This window comes from Oculina patagonica, chromosome 1 (assembly GCF_052425735.1).
Source record: "Oculina patagonica isolate OP01 chromosome 1, crgOcupat, whole genome shotgun sequence".
In the NCBI taxonomy this organism is placed as follows: domain Eukaryota; kingdom Metazoa; phylum Cnidaria; class Anthozoa; order Scleractinia; family Oculinidae; genus Oculina; species Oculina patagonica.
In genome coordinates, this window is record NC_135758.1 from 43,352,109 (window position 1) to 43,368,837 (window position 16,729).

Consider the following 16,729-nt stretch of genomic DNA (forward strand, 5'->3'; position numbering starts at 1 on the left):
AGCTAGGCGGTTCTGGGGGCATGCCCACCAGAAATTTTGAATTCTAGAAGCTCTGGAACTCTTTCTTCGACATTTTTCATTATGTATCACTCAATCTTGTTCAACTTGGCAATTTTTTCCCAACAAAACATTTTTTGTTTACTTTTTGGGTTAAAATCAAGACGAGATAAGTGCTCGTCTTGCCTCGTGCTAGTTTCGGTCTTGAGGATATTACAATGCATGACTGTAAAATAGCGGCACCTGTTAATTAATTCAAAAATTTCGTTAAATATATTCAGCACTGAAATAAGGAATGAGTGACGTTCTTCAAAAGCTACCGACCACATCCAGATTAATTGTTTAGAGCCAATATGATTATTGAAGTCTCAAAGAACCAACCGTTGCAGTCAGTTAGAAAGTGATGATGGAAGCAAAAAACATCTTGCTACTTTTCCTGTTTCAAGGGATCATATACACTGCAGCTTTTGCCGCTGTCAAAGATTCAACATCTCGGTCAGCGTACTTCACAACGCGAGAAAATAAACAGCTCAAGGGGTACGTTATGAAACGGTTTGAGTCTCCCAGTTTCATGTCGTGCGGCCAGTCGTGTTTGAGAAATGCTTGGTGCAGTTCTACAAACTTCAAGGTGTCTTCCGAGAACAAGGGCGGTAAAGGAACATGTGAACTGAACAAACACGACAGCTCGCTCATAAATGAAAACACCAAGTTCCACGAAGAAGAAGGCGTAACTTTCTCAATGCTTCTAAAGGTAATATATTCAGTACTTTATTTTTCACCGCCTTAAAAACTGGTATGTGTCACGCTGCATACGGATCTATGCGTTTTAAAGGTTATCTATCTTTGAAAGGGGGTTAACCTGCTTGTTTACAAACTGATGTTACTTGCAATTGTAAGCGATTGAAGGTATTTCTCTGCGATACCATGGGGCTCAAAATTTAAGCAAGAGAATGGCAGCAAGCAGTCATGAAATCATTTGTGTTGAAATCATGCAAGGAAAGTGATCCAAACCTATCGTAACAATTAAAAATTAAAATAGTTTTGGATGCGTTGTAGAAAAATTATCTTATATTATTGAAGCATTAGGCAAAATTGTTTATTTGGCATGTCCGCTTGACAGATCTCATCTCAGCCTGAAAGCTTATAAATAAGTAACAAGATAATAAATGCTTGCCAAAGATAAGAAAATGAAAGAAAACTATATCTGGCGATCTTTTAAAGTTGGCGGTGGATGGCAGACCCGCTGTCTATGTTAAAATTCAAGAGCAATGTACCTCGAAAAACCATCTTGCGCAAGTGGGCTTTTGGAAGGGACTAAGGAATTCCTAAAACGACGAAAATACACATTTCTTATTTACGCTTTATGATAATTGAGATGTTAACTTAACCGTTCTGCCCTATTCGCTAGTTTTTATAATTTAGTCTTAAAAGCAAACCAGTGGATTAACATCATGAGAAAATTTTTCACACCACAAGCTGCCCCAATCCGTTGAAAAAAATTGATGTTATCAAAATGAACAAAAAGAAACGAATATTATTATGCAAACAAAGTCATTAAACTTTAAAACACGATTAAATTTCAAACTCTTTATTTTACATAGAACATGTGATGGCGGGAATTTTAATGTTTTAGCTTTAGCTTCTTCTTATTATTCCACTTAATGCATATTTGTTCTTTTGGACATTTTTAAATGTCCAAACGAAACATGTTTTTAAAATAACATATTTCTCTTCCTTTCTCTATTCAGGGCTGTCTAATGACTTGCTGTTTAAATGGCGGTTCTTGTGTGTCTAACGAGAAAAAACAAACCTACTCGTGTGTGTGCAAAAAACCGTGGACTGGGGACAAGTGTGAGGTTAAAATGGGTAAGTAACAGTTTTACTTTAAGCGAAACCAGCGGGCGTAATCTTGTAGAAACTGAAGCTGTTTATAATGGTCATTTGGGACTGAAGTAAAAATTACTTTAAAACTCTAGGAAACGTGATAAATTAATCGCTTGTCAAATAAAGGTGTGTTGTTTTTGTTGTGTTATGAGAAAACTCTAAAGGAAGAGGGATAATCTTAGCCAAAAAAGGATAACTTTGGAAAGAAAAAAATAAGACACATTCAAATCATTGAAAAATCAAGATGTTCCAGCAGGAAATTGAACCCGAAAATTCAAAATTGGGCATGTTATATGTTTTACTGGCCTGTTAAAACAGTTTGTATATAAACTAAATCCTGTAAAAATACTTACTTGTGAACGTCATAAACACTTCATGCCTGACTACAGTCCCCTTTACCCTTTAACCAATCCAGACAGGGGGGGAAGTGCCCGCGCTGACTTTGAACGCTTATAACTTTTTTAAGATTCAACCAAACGCTGCCAAACTTTGCAAGTTTTTCTAAAATTTATCTGGAAATAATTTGGTAGGATAGGTTGTTGTGTCAGAAACTTGATGTCACCATGGCAACGGCATTTTCATAGGCATGTTTTCCCAAATTTGTAATTTTCGTGTTTCTATTGATGAAAAATAACTTTAATGCAATTATTTTCACATTTTTACGGTTTGCAAGCACAGTTTTATCGTTTTTACCCGTTTTTATTATGTAAATAGCTTCTTTTTTTAACTTATTTTATCTTTAAATTATTAATTGTAATAGTTGAAATTATAGGTTTAAGTTTTTTTTCTTAGTCAGGTGTCCACAATTAGTAGAGGGGACTTTTCCCCTCAGCTAAACATTTCAGACACAATAATAAAGTTATTATTATTATTATTATTATTATTATTATTATTTTGAGTACTTTGCAGTAATTTTGGGCGGCTTTCTGACGTTCTGAAAAAATTTTAAAATCCAAGATGGCGGATTCAAGATGGCGGCTGTTTTGACATTATGATGTAATTGTCAAGTGATGTGACGTCATCATCCCACGTTACGTATACCAAAAGATAGATTTTTGGACAAACTATATATCCTTTAGGTTTCATTGTGATTGCTTAAGTATTCCCCCCTCCGGTCTGAAAAGATTTAAAAAAGCCCGGTCTGAATAGGTTTAAAGGCAGACAAAAAGTTGTAGTATTTGCGTCAATGTTTATGTGGAATTTTCTCTTTGTTAATGTGTTAACATCATACAAAAAATCAAATAATTCAAGCTATTTTCTCCTAAAAAACAGACATTGATGACTGTGCAAGTCAACCTTGCAAGAACAACGGGACCTGCACGGACCAAGTGAATGGATACAACTGCAGCTGCGCACCAGGTTTTTACGGGACACAGTGTGAAAGGGAAGTTGGAATGCCGTGTGCTAAAGGTGTGTGTGTGAATATAAATTATACAAGCTCATATATATGGCATGGTGTAACACACTTTTACGGCCTTATGTGCGGATATGCACAAAGAATTGAGCGCGCGCGCGCGTTTGTGTGTGAGTGAGTGAGTGAGTGTGTTACAGTAACAGTATAGAGCGGTTTTCACTTGAGTTTCGAAAGTAATTCGCGTTTGCATTGGTTTTGTATTACTAGGCTTTGTGATTGGACTAAAACCCTCGCGCCACTTTCTCAGATAATCGAAAGTAAAACCAAAACCAATCATGACTCGCTCGCGCACGATTGGGAAAACATGTATTTGCTTCGAGTTTTGATTGGTTTACTGGATTGTCTGTGTTCTTTGTGATTGAATTGAGTGATCACTTTGGTTTTGGTTGTACGACACTCAATTGAAAGCTGCTCTATCTTATTGCGTCTTACTCCAAATCGAGTTATTGGTCTAGATACAATAAAGGTTATATTTTTGGTGTGTAAATTCTTCTCTATAGCTGCTTGATGTGCTATTACGGACGTTCAACTAATTTTGGAAATATTTTTTTCTTAACTGTTATCCAATTTGAGAACAAGCATTCGTTACATGCTGCTGAGTTGATATTTTTGTTCGGACTTTTCTTTATAGTTCAGTAAATTAAAAAATGGGCTCTGGTTTTTTGCGTAAAGTATAAAAAAGTCAAATAATAGAGGATTGTTTGTTTATATGTTTTAACGTTTGCAAATAACAGAAAAGTGACGCTTTTATAAATACTGATATAGGGTATCAAAGCGAGTGAGTAATTGCGCGAATAACACACTTTCAACGGAAAGGAAACGTGTTTAAAAATATCTAGGAGTTGCACTCCAGAGAATTTGACAGGAAATAAAATAACTGGCAGTAGGTCTTGATAAGTATTAAGATTGAATACTGCAAGAGAGAGAAAATTTAACAATTTTATCTGATCTGTTATTCGATGTTTTTTTATTCGGTCTTGCTAATGTGTTTTCAGTTTATTACTTATAATCGTCAGCTCTTTCACAATTCTCTGGAGAGCAGCTTTTAATTTTTTTAAATAACTTCCCATTTTTGAAAAGTGTATCACACCATGCAGTACATTATAACTTATGCAGCACATTAGAACTTATTTGTCCATAGCAAATGGAACTTTTTAACCGGGCGGGGCCTGGGCCCGGTTCATAATCTGTCTGGTGTTTTTTTTTTGTCGGTAAATTGTTCCAGAAGGAGGTCACGGTCACGCAAATTTTGATGTTTCTGGCGATCGCTCGTTTAACTGTTATTCAAGCGTTTGGCTCAGGGCTTGCACATTCACGTTGCGATTTGACATGTCCAAACTATTTTTTAATGAAAATATGAATTATATTTCGTGTGTTTCGCAGGTGTTTTGAGTTTATTTTTGGAATCGAAACGAAAATTGCAAACCCAGCAAAAATTTGTCAGGGCACAGGACACACGTCATCACGAAAAGGGGAATTACCTAGCGGATCTCGCAGTTAGATATGCTCTATTTTACGTTCTTCGAATCACGCGACTTCCCAAATGCTTCTGAAAGCTGTGTTTTTTGGGGAAATAGCAGTTAAACTTCAAGAACTTGATTTTAAAGCTTCTTTAATTTTAACCGAAATCAATTTATGCCATCCAAGTAGTTTGAGTGTAGTTTGTTTGAGATTCGGAACAATATAAAAATTTGCAAGCCCAGGCAGGAATTTGTTGATGCAAGTTTATTAAAGAAAGGGATGACGTAAGTAAGGGAATTTTCGCTCACTGCTACAGTTCACGCAAACTCCGTGACTTTTGCAAACCTCGGACTTAGGTCGTCAGACGACGCTAAACAAAGAAATACAACGGATGGCCTTAGTCTAGTCTTAATTTTGGCGTGAAATGGACTTCTTTTTAATGCCATTCAACTGGTTTGGGTTTATTATTTTATTCAACATTCGCAACAAAATAAATACTGCATGCGTAAGCAGAAATTTATCCGGCCAGGCATGTGGTTTGAAGCAAGAGATGACGTGATAAAGAAAATTCATGTCACGCACACTCCGTGACTGACGCAAACACGGCTTGTGTGTTTCTCAAGTGACTGCTTTTCTAAAGTTTTTTTTTACAAAGCGGCTCCGTGCCTTTCTAGCCAAAGAGCTGAAAGAAGTGGTCCAACATTAACCGCCCGGTTATAAACTGCTTGAAGTTCTTGTCTAAATTTAAATCTAACTTTTCTCTCTGAAAGTAATTTTCTTATATAATATTTGGCAAGCTTTAAACGACTTGGAAATAAATGAAAAGTGGAAACGGCTTGTGAAAATTCTCCAGAAATCAAGTTTCTTCTTAATATCCTGTGAAACTGTAAGTTAGAGATAACCACGTTCTTGTTAATTGTTTATTCACAGCGTACCGAATGACATTCCCGAGGAACTATTCCACTGAGGATTATGCCATCAAATCAAATGCAGTTAGATCCAGTCTCTCCGCATTCACAGTATGCTTCTTTGTGAAAATGAAGGATGTGACCACGCATTCCTCGCAATGTCTTTACAGCTATGCGGCTTCTGGATCCAAAATGGGCAATGGGATTTATGTTTGCCTTCCTTCTGCAGAAATTGAACTCAATGTTGGAGATGGGTAATTACTTGACACATTAGTAATTAAATTTTAAAATTTAGCAGTTAGCAGAAGAGACAAATATGACTTTCTGTGAATATTAAAATGATTGTTCTTTTTTGGTGGAGCGAGGCGCGGTGGCCTAATGGTTAGCGCGCTCTACACCGAGTCGAACGGCCCGGGTTCGAGTCCTGGCCGGGGCGCTGCGTTGTGTTCTTTGGCAAGACACTTTACTCTCACTGTGCCTCTCTCCACCCAGGTGTATAAATGGGTACTGGCGAATTTACTGCTGGGGGGTAATCCCTGCGATGTACTGGCATCCCATCCAGCGGGGAGTAGCAATACTCTCAGTCGCTTAATGCTACGGAAACCGGGATAAGCTCCGGCTGTATGGGCCACTTGGCTCGGACACAGACTTTACCTTTTTTTACCTACCATATCGGCGGAGCGCTTGTCATACGTAAGGACTGTTTTGTTTACGCGACGGTTAAGGCCTGATTTCCTGTTGCGTTTAGCGTAGCCGCAGGCCGAATAACTGTGGGCGTTACAAGATCGTTTAAGAAAAAGAGACAAGCTCTCTTTTTTATAAAAGTCATGCTATAGTAATCAGACTGGAAATGGCATGCAAAGCATGCAGAAATGTTTTTGTGTCAATTATGACGTCATATCATGAGAAAATGACGACATACTGATCTCAACCGTAAACCATCTAGGATTTTGAAATATTTAAAAATTGACAGAAGATCAAGAAACAGAAAATGATCACGATGTAAAAGGCTTCAGAAATTTTGGAATAAACTTTTCTTAATCTTTATTTTCGTTAAAAAAGTAAAACACATTGGCCCAATAAGATCATTTGTCTATTGAACCAAAGAAGAGTGTCTTTACTGATAATTGCATTGATCTCAATTGTTTTGATGATTTTTTTTTCTAAAGAGACAGTGCAAAGACCAGTGTTACGATGAATGAAAACCAGTGGCATCACATCTGTGCTACATGAGATAACACTCAGAACAACGGTGACTGGCAGTTGTATAAGGATGATCAACTCTTGGCGAACGGAACAAACATGATGATAAACCACACAATCCCATCTGGAGGAACTGTTGTCATTGGACAAGATCAAGACAGTGTGGGAGGGAGATTCGATTATGACGATGCTTTTGGGCCTGGTGAAGTGACAGAAGTCAATCTGTGGGGCACGGTCCTGTCAGCAAGTGATATTGCTGCTCAGCACGCAAATTGCACCATAACACCAGCCTCCCTGGTTCATTCGTGGGCGCAGTTTAAAGATGATGTCCATGGTGATGTGGAAATAGAAGAGCCTTGATTCAATTTAAGGACTCTGGATTGTCAAGTTCCAAATTAAAATGTAGTAGTATTTTAAAACCACACGACGTTTATTGAGGGTGCACTTTTCATAAAATCTATCCTTGTCAGGTTATAACAAGTACGATTTCAGCTTTCATCTTTAAAGTGTGAACTAGTTTTCTAAGAGTTAATTGAAATATAGAAAACGTAGGTGATAATAAAGTGTACACGACCACGTATGATACCTGCAAACGTCGTACACATTAGGATTACCCAGCTTGGTCTTTTATTTTCCTTCAAGTAGTATTTTTAACTGTGCACTAGTTTACTGACAATTTCTAGCACCGTGGCTGGCGTTTGAGATGATGAGTTTGCGCCAGGGTATTACTACGAGAAGCGAATAGACTGGGCGCCACGGGAGTATTACGAGTTGCGACTAGACTGGCTGTGAAAAGCTCTTTTAGAGGTTGAGACTCTCAAGCTGATTTTGTAGTTTAAGCCAGGTGGTAGTTTGTTTGCACAGTTAGTTTTCACATTTGCGTTCCACGTAGTTTGCTGTCACTTTCGTGTCAACCGTTGATTGGCAGATTGAATTAACCTGTTTCCGAAGAATAGACCATTTGCATTATGACGTAAAAGCGCAAAGACTTCTGGTAGTTGTAGTTAAGTTCGCGGGAAAACACCATTTCTGCCTTATGATTGGCTAAGGGCAGCCAAGCGTGAAGGTGGACATCCAAGACTTTTATTTTGATCTGAAGTTGAGCTGCAAAGTTTACGCTCTTGTTGCTTCGAAATTTGTTTATACATTTATTTTTTCAGTCACCTGACAAAGATATAGAAAACAGGATGATAGCTTTGGAATGAAAATTGACTGAGTTCTGTGTTTTAACCAAGACAGACAAAAAAAATACAATTGAAAATATTGGTTTCCTGCTCCGGATACATAGTTAAAAGGGTTCAAAAAATGTTTTCAAACTCGGAGCGCAAATAAAATTTAAAAGCGTGAAATATTTCGTCTGATATCATCCAGACTTCATCAGTCACTGAGGTGGTGTTTTTTAAGATGAATGTTAAGAAGACATTTCACTGCCTCGGGGGAGTTAAAATTCTGTCATAAATTGGAGCTAATTCAAAACCATTGTCTCTATTTAACAAAGGTTTTCTGAGTTTTATCTCAATGGCCTCTTTCACCCGGCGTTTAAAGGTGTTGATTTCGGTGGCTAACACTTTTGTCTTGCTTGTGTCTACCGAGTGGCCCTCCAGTCGACAATGTTCATGAATGGCTGACGAGTTCCTCGACTGATGTTCTTTCATTCTGGTTTCCAGTAAACGGGACGTTTCGCCAACGTACTCCTTGTTGCACTGTTCACATTGAACCTGGTACACAGTTCCGCATTTCTTTAGATTGGACGTTTTGTCCTTGACATGTACCAATTGCGACCTCAGGGAATTTACGGGTTTATGAATAAGTGTGACCTCGTGTGACTTAAAGACAGACAAGACAGACAAATGTTGTTCGTGTTCAAGTAAGTTTAAGTGTGGCGGAGTTGACTTGCTAGAGATTTATTCATCGCGGCCGACAACTTCTCTTCGTAAATAATTTTAGCCTAATATCACAGCTTCAAAAAAAAGCGCACTGGAAACAGATTGTTTGAAAGGACGAGTCGAGGATATAACTAAATTTGTGTGGAATCAAGTGAAAGCAAGGCAAGCCATTGACTTTGTTCTTAATCGATTTTCAGACGTTCAACAAACGATCGCTTCCATCGATCACAGGTGAATTAATTCTTCACTGAAAAGCTTAGAAAATTTACCATATACCATGATTGCTCGGCGGGACGGTCAGTGCAATTTATTTTTACAGTGAGACAGAGAAACGAGTCAAATAATTTTCCTCGTTCAATCGAGCTTCATCGATGAATCATGAAGGGTCAATCATAAAGGATTTTCAAGCTGATCAATCAAAACTTCCCTGTGCAGGTGAATACAGATCATTTGTTTTTATCTTAAAATTGTATTTTTTCGTCAAATTAGAACTGTAATTGCAATATTCTTTAACAAAGAAGTTTTCTTGTTTTTGTACTGGAAATGTCAACTCTTCGAATAGCAGTTGTGGTTTCAATCCGAGCGAGGGCCGTGCGAGCAAATATAATTTTATTTCCATAATCTTGTTGATGAACGATTACTTGTGCCACTCGAAAGGTGAGCCTCAAAGATTTTTACGAGTGTAGAAATCATGTACTGTGCTCCCCCATGTTTAGAAAGGGTAAATATTGCGTCTTCGTATATTATTTGAAAATACCTGGTAAGAAAAAGTTTTAGGAATTTAACTAAATAACCGCGCGACTGAGACTTTGAGAAAACACTCGTTGAAACTTCACTACAAAACGCAACCCAGCAAATATACAATTTCTTGCATAGCTTTTTTTTTCATTTTAACGGACTTGGTTTTATACTAAGAGGTTGTTTTTTTCCCTTTAAATGAGGCCACAGGGACGTCTTCTTCGGTGAGAGTAATTTTCTTTACCTCCATCACGATTTTCTTGGGCAAGCGAGCTTGATGACGATTCAAAAAAATTTCCCGCGAACCTAACTACAACTACCAGAAGTCTTTGCGCTTTTACGTCATAATGCAAATGGTCTATTGTCTTTGAGCACTACATGGCTAGGTTATCTCCTTGATTATGGTATAGTTCCAATTCGTATACATGTGTCCGCTTGGAGGACAATCCGCCTGACATCAAATATTGGAATACTGAAAAATTCTCTGCTATTGACTGGTGCACAAACGATGAAAAGATAAATAAATGTTCCGCATTTGTATTCGTGGGCGTTATAATCATTTGTAAGTACGTCTAGTTCAAAAGAGAAAAAAACAAAAGGATCAAAACAAATTCTCAGTATACATTACCACTGATAAACAAGAAATTCAAATACTCAAACAGGATGATGCTAGGGTGATATTATAACATGACTGTGGTTATAGTAAAAGGGTTTGAACGTGGTAGTATCAGTAGTTGGTATAGTGTGATCGTCCGGGTGAGATTATTTTCGAAAAGAACTGTAGCTAACTGTTGTTGGTGACTGACGTTTCGACAACCTGAGCAAACGTTATCTTAAAAGTGTCAGTAGTCACCAACAGTAACAAACAACTCTCACCCGGACGCCGGATCACAAGACTGTAAAATAGCGGCACCTGCTTACTTATTTTAATTTAAATTGCGTCAATTATATCCAGCAATTTACCAACTTAGGGATCGGATAGGCCACGTTAACGAATGCTTCCGACCTCATGCCAAAATTATTTACACTGAGATAACCAATCAGGCTCAAAGACACTACCGTTAAATGTGTTTACAAATTTGATTAACATTCTCAGTTTAAATCTTGCTAGTGATGGAAGCAAAAAATGTTCTGGTTTTAATCCTGTTTCAAGGGATCACAAACACCGTGGTTTTCACCGCCGACGAGGATTCAACATCTCGTTCAGCGTACTTTACTACGCGGGAAAATAAGCGGCTTAACGGCTTCGTTGTAAAACGGTTCGAATCTCTCAGTTTCATGTCGTGCAGCCAGTCGTGTTTTAGAAATGCGTGGTGCAGTTCTACAAACTTCATAGTGTCTTCCGAGAACAAGGGCAGTAAAGGAACATGCGAGCTGAACAAACACGACAGCTCGCTCATCAACGAAAACACCAAGTTCTATGAAGAGGAAGGTGCAACTTTCTCAATGCCCTTGAAGGTAATGAATTCATATTTTACCATTCGAAAACTGGTATTTTTTTAGCTGTATGCGGAAAATCTAAATTAAATACGTTTACTGTAATGTTCGTTTGTAATTGGGATGGGTTTTACCACTGAAGAAATACAAAATAAAAGACAGAAACGGCTTGAGCAACAAGCAGCTGAACCAAGCTAATTTTCGGGATGATTTCATAACCGAATGCATTTTCATGGGCTATAAAACGTGGTTATACTGTTTGCCCAACCGGCAGTAATATAAGAGTCGACGTGAAATGTTTGTTGAGAATACCTACAATCTAGCTTCTGTGCTGCAAATCTATGTAAATCAGTAAAAACATCTTTTGAGAGGAAGGTTGGATGTACCACTTAAGACTTGGCAGATCGAGATACACCTTTATCTAAACATTTGATAAAAGAAGGCAAAATATTGTTTTAGTTCGACACATGTCACAATAACGTAAAACATGAAAAACGTTGGTGAGCAATCCCATAGTACGATAAATTATTGGTTTTGTAAACCGAGTGAGCTCTTTGTCGCCTTAACCCTATACAGACCGGGGGGGGGGGGGGGGCTTTTGAGGCCCGCGCTGACTTTGAACTTTTATAACTTTTTTAAGATTTAACCAAACGCTGCCAAACTTCCTGAGTTTTCCTAAAATTTATCTGGCAACAATTTGGTAAGGTTGGATGATGTATCAGAAACTTGACATCACCATGGCAACGGCATTTTGACAGGCACGTTTTCCCAAATTTGTAATTTTGCGTGTTTCTGTTAATAAAAATCAAATTAAATGGAATTATTTTTACATTTTTACGGGTTTAAAGTACATTTTTATTTATTATGAGTAATTTGCAGTGATTTTGGGTGGTTTTCTGGCATTTTGGACAAATTTTGAAATCCAAGATGGCGGATCCAAGATGGCGGCTGTTTTGACATCATGATGTAATTGTCACGTGATGTGACGTCACCATCCCACGTGACATATACCAAAAGAAAATGTTTCGGACATACAATACATCCTATAAATTTCATGGTGATTGCTTAAATATTCTGGAAGTTACATAGGGGGGGCTTCCAAAGCCCCCCCCCCCGGTCTGAGAAGGTCCAAAAAAGCCCGGTCTGAATAGGGTTAACAGAGAAAGACAACACTCGTTTATTTTCCTTCGGTTTGCAAACAATGTTAACATAAAGATTTAGACAAGCCTAAAAGCGGAGCATTGGCCCATAGGTGCAAGACAAATTTAAATAGCTCACGGCTAAACTGAGTGTCTTACAACAAAAATAATAATCGTAAAATTTACATCGGTCTAAGAATTACTTGAACAGCCTTAAAAATAAACAACAATTATTTGTTCACTTCTTAGGCACTCTAACGAGGAACAGTTGTTTAAGGCATTTATGATGAATTATATGCTACAGAGAGCATGAAAAACAAATTTTACTTTCTAGTCGGAGAAGAAAAAAGATGCTATTTGCTCAGGTGCTTTTTTTCAAAGCCACTCGCAGTGAGAACTTTACTTAATAATATGTACCTACCGCACACTAACAGATTCGGGACAGACTGTCGGTGATTGAATTACTCAGTGGTGCCGTTTGATTTACTTTTCGTAAGATCATCTTGCATCTACTGACCACCGTTTATTTAATATTCTTGCTGCTTCTTTACCAGAATGGAAATATTGTATTGTAATATTGTAGTGGAACTTCGCTTATATAGGCTCATATAGGCTTGCCTAAAACTATATATGATTTCCATGTAAAGTGAAGAAATGATCCTCGCAGTGAATTGCAATTAGAGAAACTGCAAAGAAAGAAACCAGAAAAATTCTGGCTTCAACGCGCAGAATTATTTCTGGTTTTCTTTCTTTGCGATTTCTATATAATAATATAATAATTTATTTCTGGCGCATTACATTAAAAAATCTCAATGCTCTTACAGAATAAAAATTTACAAGTAAAACAAAAATAAGAAAACGATAACAAAAACAACATAAGGTAAGTAAATAAAATATATTAAATTACAATGGATGATAAAATACTAAAATTCTTTAATTGCAATTCACTGCAAGGATTTCTTCATCCGCGTTCACATTTATGAATTATTTCATATGCTTGACATGATATGATTTCTATTTAGGGCTGTCTAATGACTGGCTGTTTAAATGGCGGTTCTTGTGTGTCTAACGAGAAAAAACAAACCTACTCGTGTGTGTGCAAAAAACCGTGGACTGGGGACAAGTGTGAAGTTAAAATGGGTAAGTAACGTTCATTTGTGAGGTAAAAGTGACTTGACATCAACTCGAAACTCAATTTTTCCTGAAAACAAACAAACAAACAAACAAACAAGCAAAAAAACAATCAAAACAGATTCTCCATGATTCCTATGGGCAACTTGAGCACTTCATCCCCTACCCCTTTTCTCCTATTAAACTTGTTGTCTTGTTTTGCTTTCATGGCAAACATGTCCCAACCCATGAAATAATGGTCCACATTATTTCATGGGTTGGGACATGTTTACTGTGTACTCTATCACAGAGAGTAACTAACCCAAGTACATTTGAACTATATTCGGATCTTTTCTCTTATAAAGTTCAGGATTATAAAATGGACATTCAAAAATGGAAAATTGTAAATTCTTTTTGTCTTCTCCAAAACAGACATTGTTGACTGTGCAAGCCAACCTTGCAAGAACAACGGGACCTGCACGGACCAAGTGAATGGATACAACTGCAGCTGCGCACCAGGTTTTAACGGGACACAGTGTGAAAGAGAAGATGGTATGCCGTGCACAAAAGGTCTGTGCGGGGGTATATCACAAAAAATAATATACTGCATGGTGTGACACACTTTTTTTGGAATCAAGAGAAAATTCATGACGCAAATTTGAATATGTTCTCTGTCGAATTTGACGAGAAATAACTAGCCCCAACCTTTTTCTACTTTCTATTATTAGCACCTACATCATTTCCTTGGGTGCAAACAGCTCTAAGATATTCTTGGACGAGACTAGCTACTGTGCTCTACTACTTTTTTTAATTTGCTAGCGAGGTTTAGATCCATCAACTTGCAAAATGAACCTTTTAAAACTGACCTTGCTTTGGTTTTTCATTGCTACGCTTAGTGATTGGTGTAAAAATATCGAGCCGCTTTCGCAGCCAATCAGAACCTAAAACCAAAATTATTCGTGTCTCGCTCGCGCACGTTTTCCCGCGCTTCGTGCCAGCTTTATTTACTTGCTTTGAGTTTTGTTTGATGCACTGGATTGTCTGTGTTCTTTGTGATTGGCCAGAGTAATCACTTTGCTTTTGGTTTTACGACACTCAATTGAAAACTGCTCTATATGTTACAAGTACAGCACAATTTGTGACAGTGTTAGTAAATTTCATCAAAATCAAGTTTCTATTTATATCCAGTTAGGGATAATCACGTTCTTGTTAATTGTTGATCCACAGCATACAGAATGATATTTCCAAGGAACAATTCCACTGAGGATTACGCCAACAAAACGAATGCAGTTGGATCCAGTCTCACAGCATTCACAGTGTGCTTCTTTGTGAAAATGAAGAATGTGAAAACATTAAGTGACCAATGTGTTTACAGCTATGCGGCTTCTGGATACAACTGGGGCAATGATATATATGTTTGCCTTCCTTCTGGAAAAATTTTACTCGATATTGATTATATGTAATTACTTGACATATTAATAATAGTAATAGTAGTAGAAATAGTAATTTAAAAAATCCGATAGAAAGATCGTAATGTAGAATAGCAACATGCTAATTGACGGTTGATCAAAGAAGGGTAAAAAATATTGGCAATAGTGAAAAATGGTCTATCTCAGTGATTTTGTTGTAATTTTTATAAAGAGGATATTTTTGAACTTTATTTGCTTGTGTATGGCAAAAGTACATGTTGTTAAATTACTAGGGTAAGAAAAGGATAGAGGGGAGAGTAAGTGCTGGCAGGGAGGACCAAAGAATTTGTTGTCACTGTAAGGTCTGAGCCTATGATATGACGAGTTAATGATATAAACATTTGCTTTATTTACGTAATTTCTTCAGAGACAAGGAAACCAGTGTTGCGATTAAAGAAAACCAGTGGCATCACATCTGTGCTACTTGGAATAACACCAACGGTGACTGGCAGTTGTATAAGGATGGCAAACTCGAGAAGACTGACACGGGCTTCAAGATGAATCACGTCATCCCATCTGGAGGAACTGTTGTCATCGGACAAGATCAAGACAGTGTGGGAGGGGGATTCGAACATGACGCTGCTTTTGGGCCTGGTGAAGTAACAGAAGTCAATCTGTGGGGCACGGTCCTGTCAGCGAGTGATATTGCTGCTCAGCACGCAAACTGCACCATAACACCAGCATCCCTGGTACATTCGTGGGCCCAGTTTAATTATAGCATTCATGGTAATGTGAAAATCATAAAGAAGCCTTAATTTAAACAAGCCACTCTGTATTTTCCAGATCCAAATTAAATTGTAACATTATTTTTTAAGCTATAGGACGTTTACCTGAGGTGTGCATCTTTGCCACTGACACTCAGAAGCTGGTCCTTTTATAACAAATACGATTTGAGCTTTCATTTAATTGTTGTAGCAAATAAGTGATAGATATTGTGCTGAGGAGCCAAATATTTAGCACTAATGAGTTTTCATAGATCTAAGGTTAACTCTGCCTTTAAATAGCTGTATATTCCTCGTTTTGATTGGCTATCTTTGCCTGCCTTACTAAGTTAGAAGGGTATACGTTTTGGATTTACACCTAAGTACTTAATAATAATAATAATAATAATAATAATAATAATGTTCTTTACCCAGGGAGCTCACATCACCAAAGGTGTTATTCAGTGAGGCCCTGCAAAATAATAGTTCAAATTTAAAATTAAAAGATTAAAAAATAGTTTAAGAATTAAAAAAGTTACATGATAAAAAATGTATAGTATTAAAGTTCACAATAAAAGGATAAAAACCTTACTTTGTTAAGGTGATTCCACTGAAATAGAAGGAGTATTAAAAATTTTCTGAAACTTCGTCCAGGTTACAATTATGTTATGAGCATTAAAAAAATGAAATAAAAAATGGGGGTCACCGCGCTAGTTTTGGAGTAAAATGGATGGGCATTATAGTAAATATACGACCCGCGAGGTATATATTAGGAACCCTAGTAATCCGAATGGGGAACTATTGTTTCCAGAAAAAATTATTTTTGCATTAAAGTACTAGTCTAGTTCAACAAAATAGACTTTGATCTTGTATTTAAAACTATTCTTATTGTACAGCAATTAAGATAATGAAAGAAATTAAAGATTTTGTTTTGTGCGCACGTTAACGGCACTACCTAAAAGCGTGTTTTTTACGGCATTAAAATTAAAATATCTCAATGTAGAATTTTAAACTTTTCTTTAAATCGCGATATATTGTAGACAACCGTATGACATTTAAATTTAAGCATTAAAAAATGGGGGTCACCGTGCTCGTTTACGAGAAAACGACCATTTATTTCCCTACCGAGCTTAGCCTGAAGGGAATCTTGTAGTGTTCTGTGTGTGCGCGCGCTCGTGCGCGCGCTAAATGACGCGAAAACTTATGCGCAGCAAGGATGCGCAATGCAATTCCGTGGAATCACTTAACGAGCCACCCGGTTTTCTCTTGGCTAGCATTCCGTGTGCGCCATCATTAAGCATACAAGCTTGAGTTTTGATATGTTATGATTAGATTAGCATAAAAGAGAAGAGAAAGATGGTGGCTCAAAATAATCTGCCTGG

At 37.3% G+C, this 16,729-nt stretch overlaps 3 protein-coding genes across 3 annotated transcripts; all 3 read left to right on the forward strand.

Annotated features, from left to right (window-relative positions):
* Nucleotides 1–209: 209 nt before the first annotated feature.
* Nucleotides 210–6,969, forward strand: LOC144632443 (uncharacterized). The gene is made up of 5 exons (XM_078491101.1): nt 210–748; nt 1,746–1,863; nt 3,154–3,291; nt 5,687–5,918; nt 6,834–6,969. Exons 1-5 carry the CDS (start codon nt 401–403, stop codon nt 6,895–6,897), a joined length of 900 nt encoding a protein of 299 aa, XP_078347227.1. The 5' UTR covers nt 210–400; the 3' UTR covers nt 6,898–6,969.
* On the forward strand, nt 6,911–7,830 carry LOC144632741 (neuronal pentraxin-2-like). Its single transcript, XM_078491462.1, has one exon. The coding sequence runs from the start codon at nt 6,967–6,969 to the stop codon at nt 7,225–7,227; it is 261 nt and encodes an 86-aa protein (XP_078347588.1). The 5' UTR covers nt 6,911–6,966; the 3' UTR covers nt 7,228–7,830.
* A 2,027-nt stretch (nt 7,831–9,857) lies between these two features.
* On the forward strand, nt 9,858–15,730 carry LOC144632199 (uncharacterized). The gene is made up of 5 exons (XM_078490798.1): nt 9,858–10,949; nt 13,090–13,207; nt 13,610–13,747; nt 14,405–14,636; nt 15,014–15,730. The coding sequence occupies exons 1-5, from the start codon at nt 10,605–10,607 to the stop codon at nt 15,399–15,401; spliced, it is 1,221 nt and encodes a 406-aa protein (XP_078346924.1). The 5' UTR covers nt 9,858–10,604; the 3' UTR covers nt 15,402–15,730.
* The last annotated feature ends 999 nt before the right edge of the window (nt 15,731–16,729 follow it).

Coding starts and splice junctions, on each gene's coding strand:
- LOC144632199 (XM_078490798.1), top strand. CDS start 10,605: ATGGAAGCAAAAAATGTTCTGGTTTTAATCCTGTTTCAAGGGATCACA. Junction 10,950..13,089: donor CTTTCTCAATGCCCTTGAAG/GTAATGAATTCA, acceptor ATTTCTATTTAG/GGCTGTCTAATGACTGGCTG. Junction 13,748..14,404: donor TGGTATGCCGTGCACAAAAG/GTCTGTGCGGGG, acceptor GTTGATCCACAG/CATACAGAATGATATTTCCA.
- LOC144632443 (XM_078491101.1), top strand. CDS start 401: ATGATGGAAGCAAAAAACATCTTGCTACTTTTCCTGTTTCAAGGGATC. Junction 749..1,745: donor CTTTCTCAATGCTTCTAAAG/GTAATATATTCA, acceptor TTCTCTATTCAG/GGCTGTCTAATGACTTGCTG. Junction 1,864..3,153: donor CAAGTGTGAGGTTAAAATGG/GTAAGTAACAGT, acceptor CCTAAAAAACAG/ACATTGATGACTGTGCAAGT.
- LOC144632741 (XM_078491462.1), top strand. CDS start 6,967: ATGATGATAAACCACACAATCCCATCTGGAGGAACTGTTGTCATTGGA.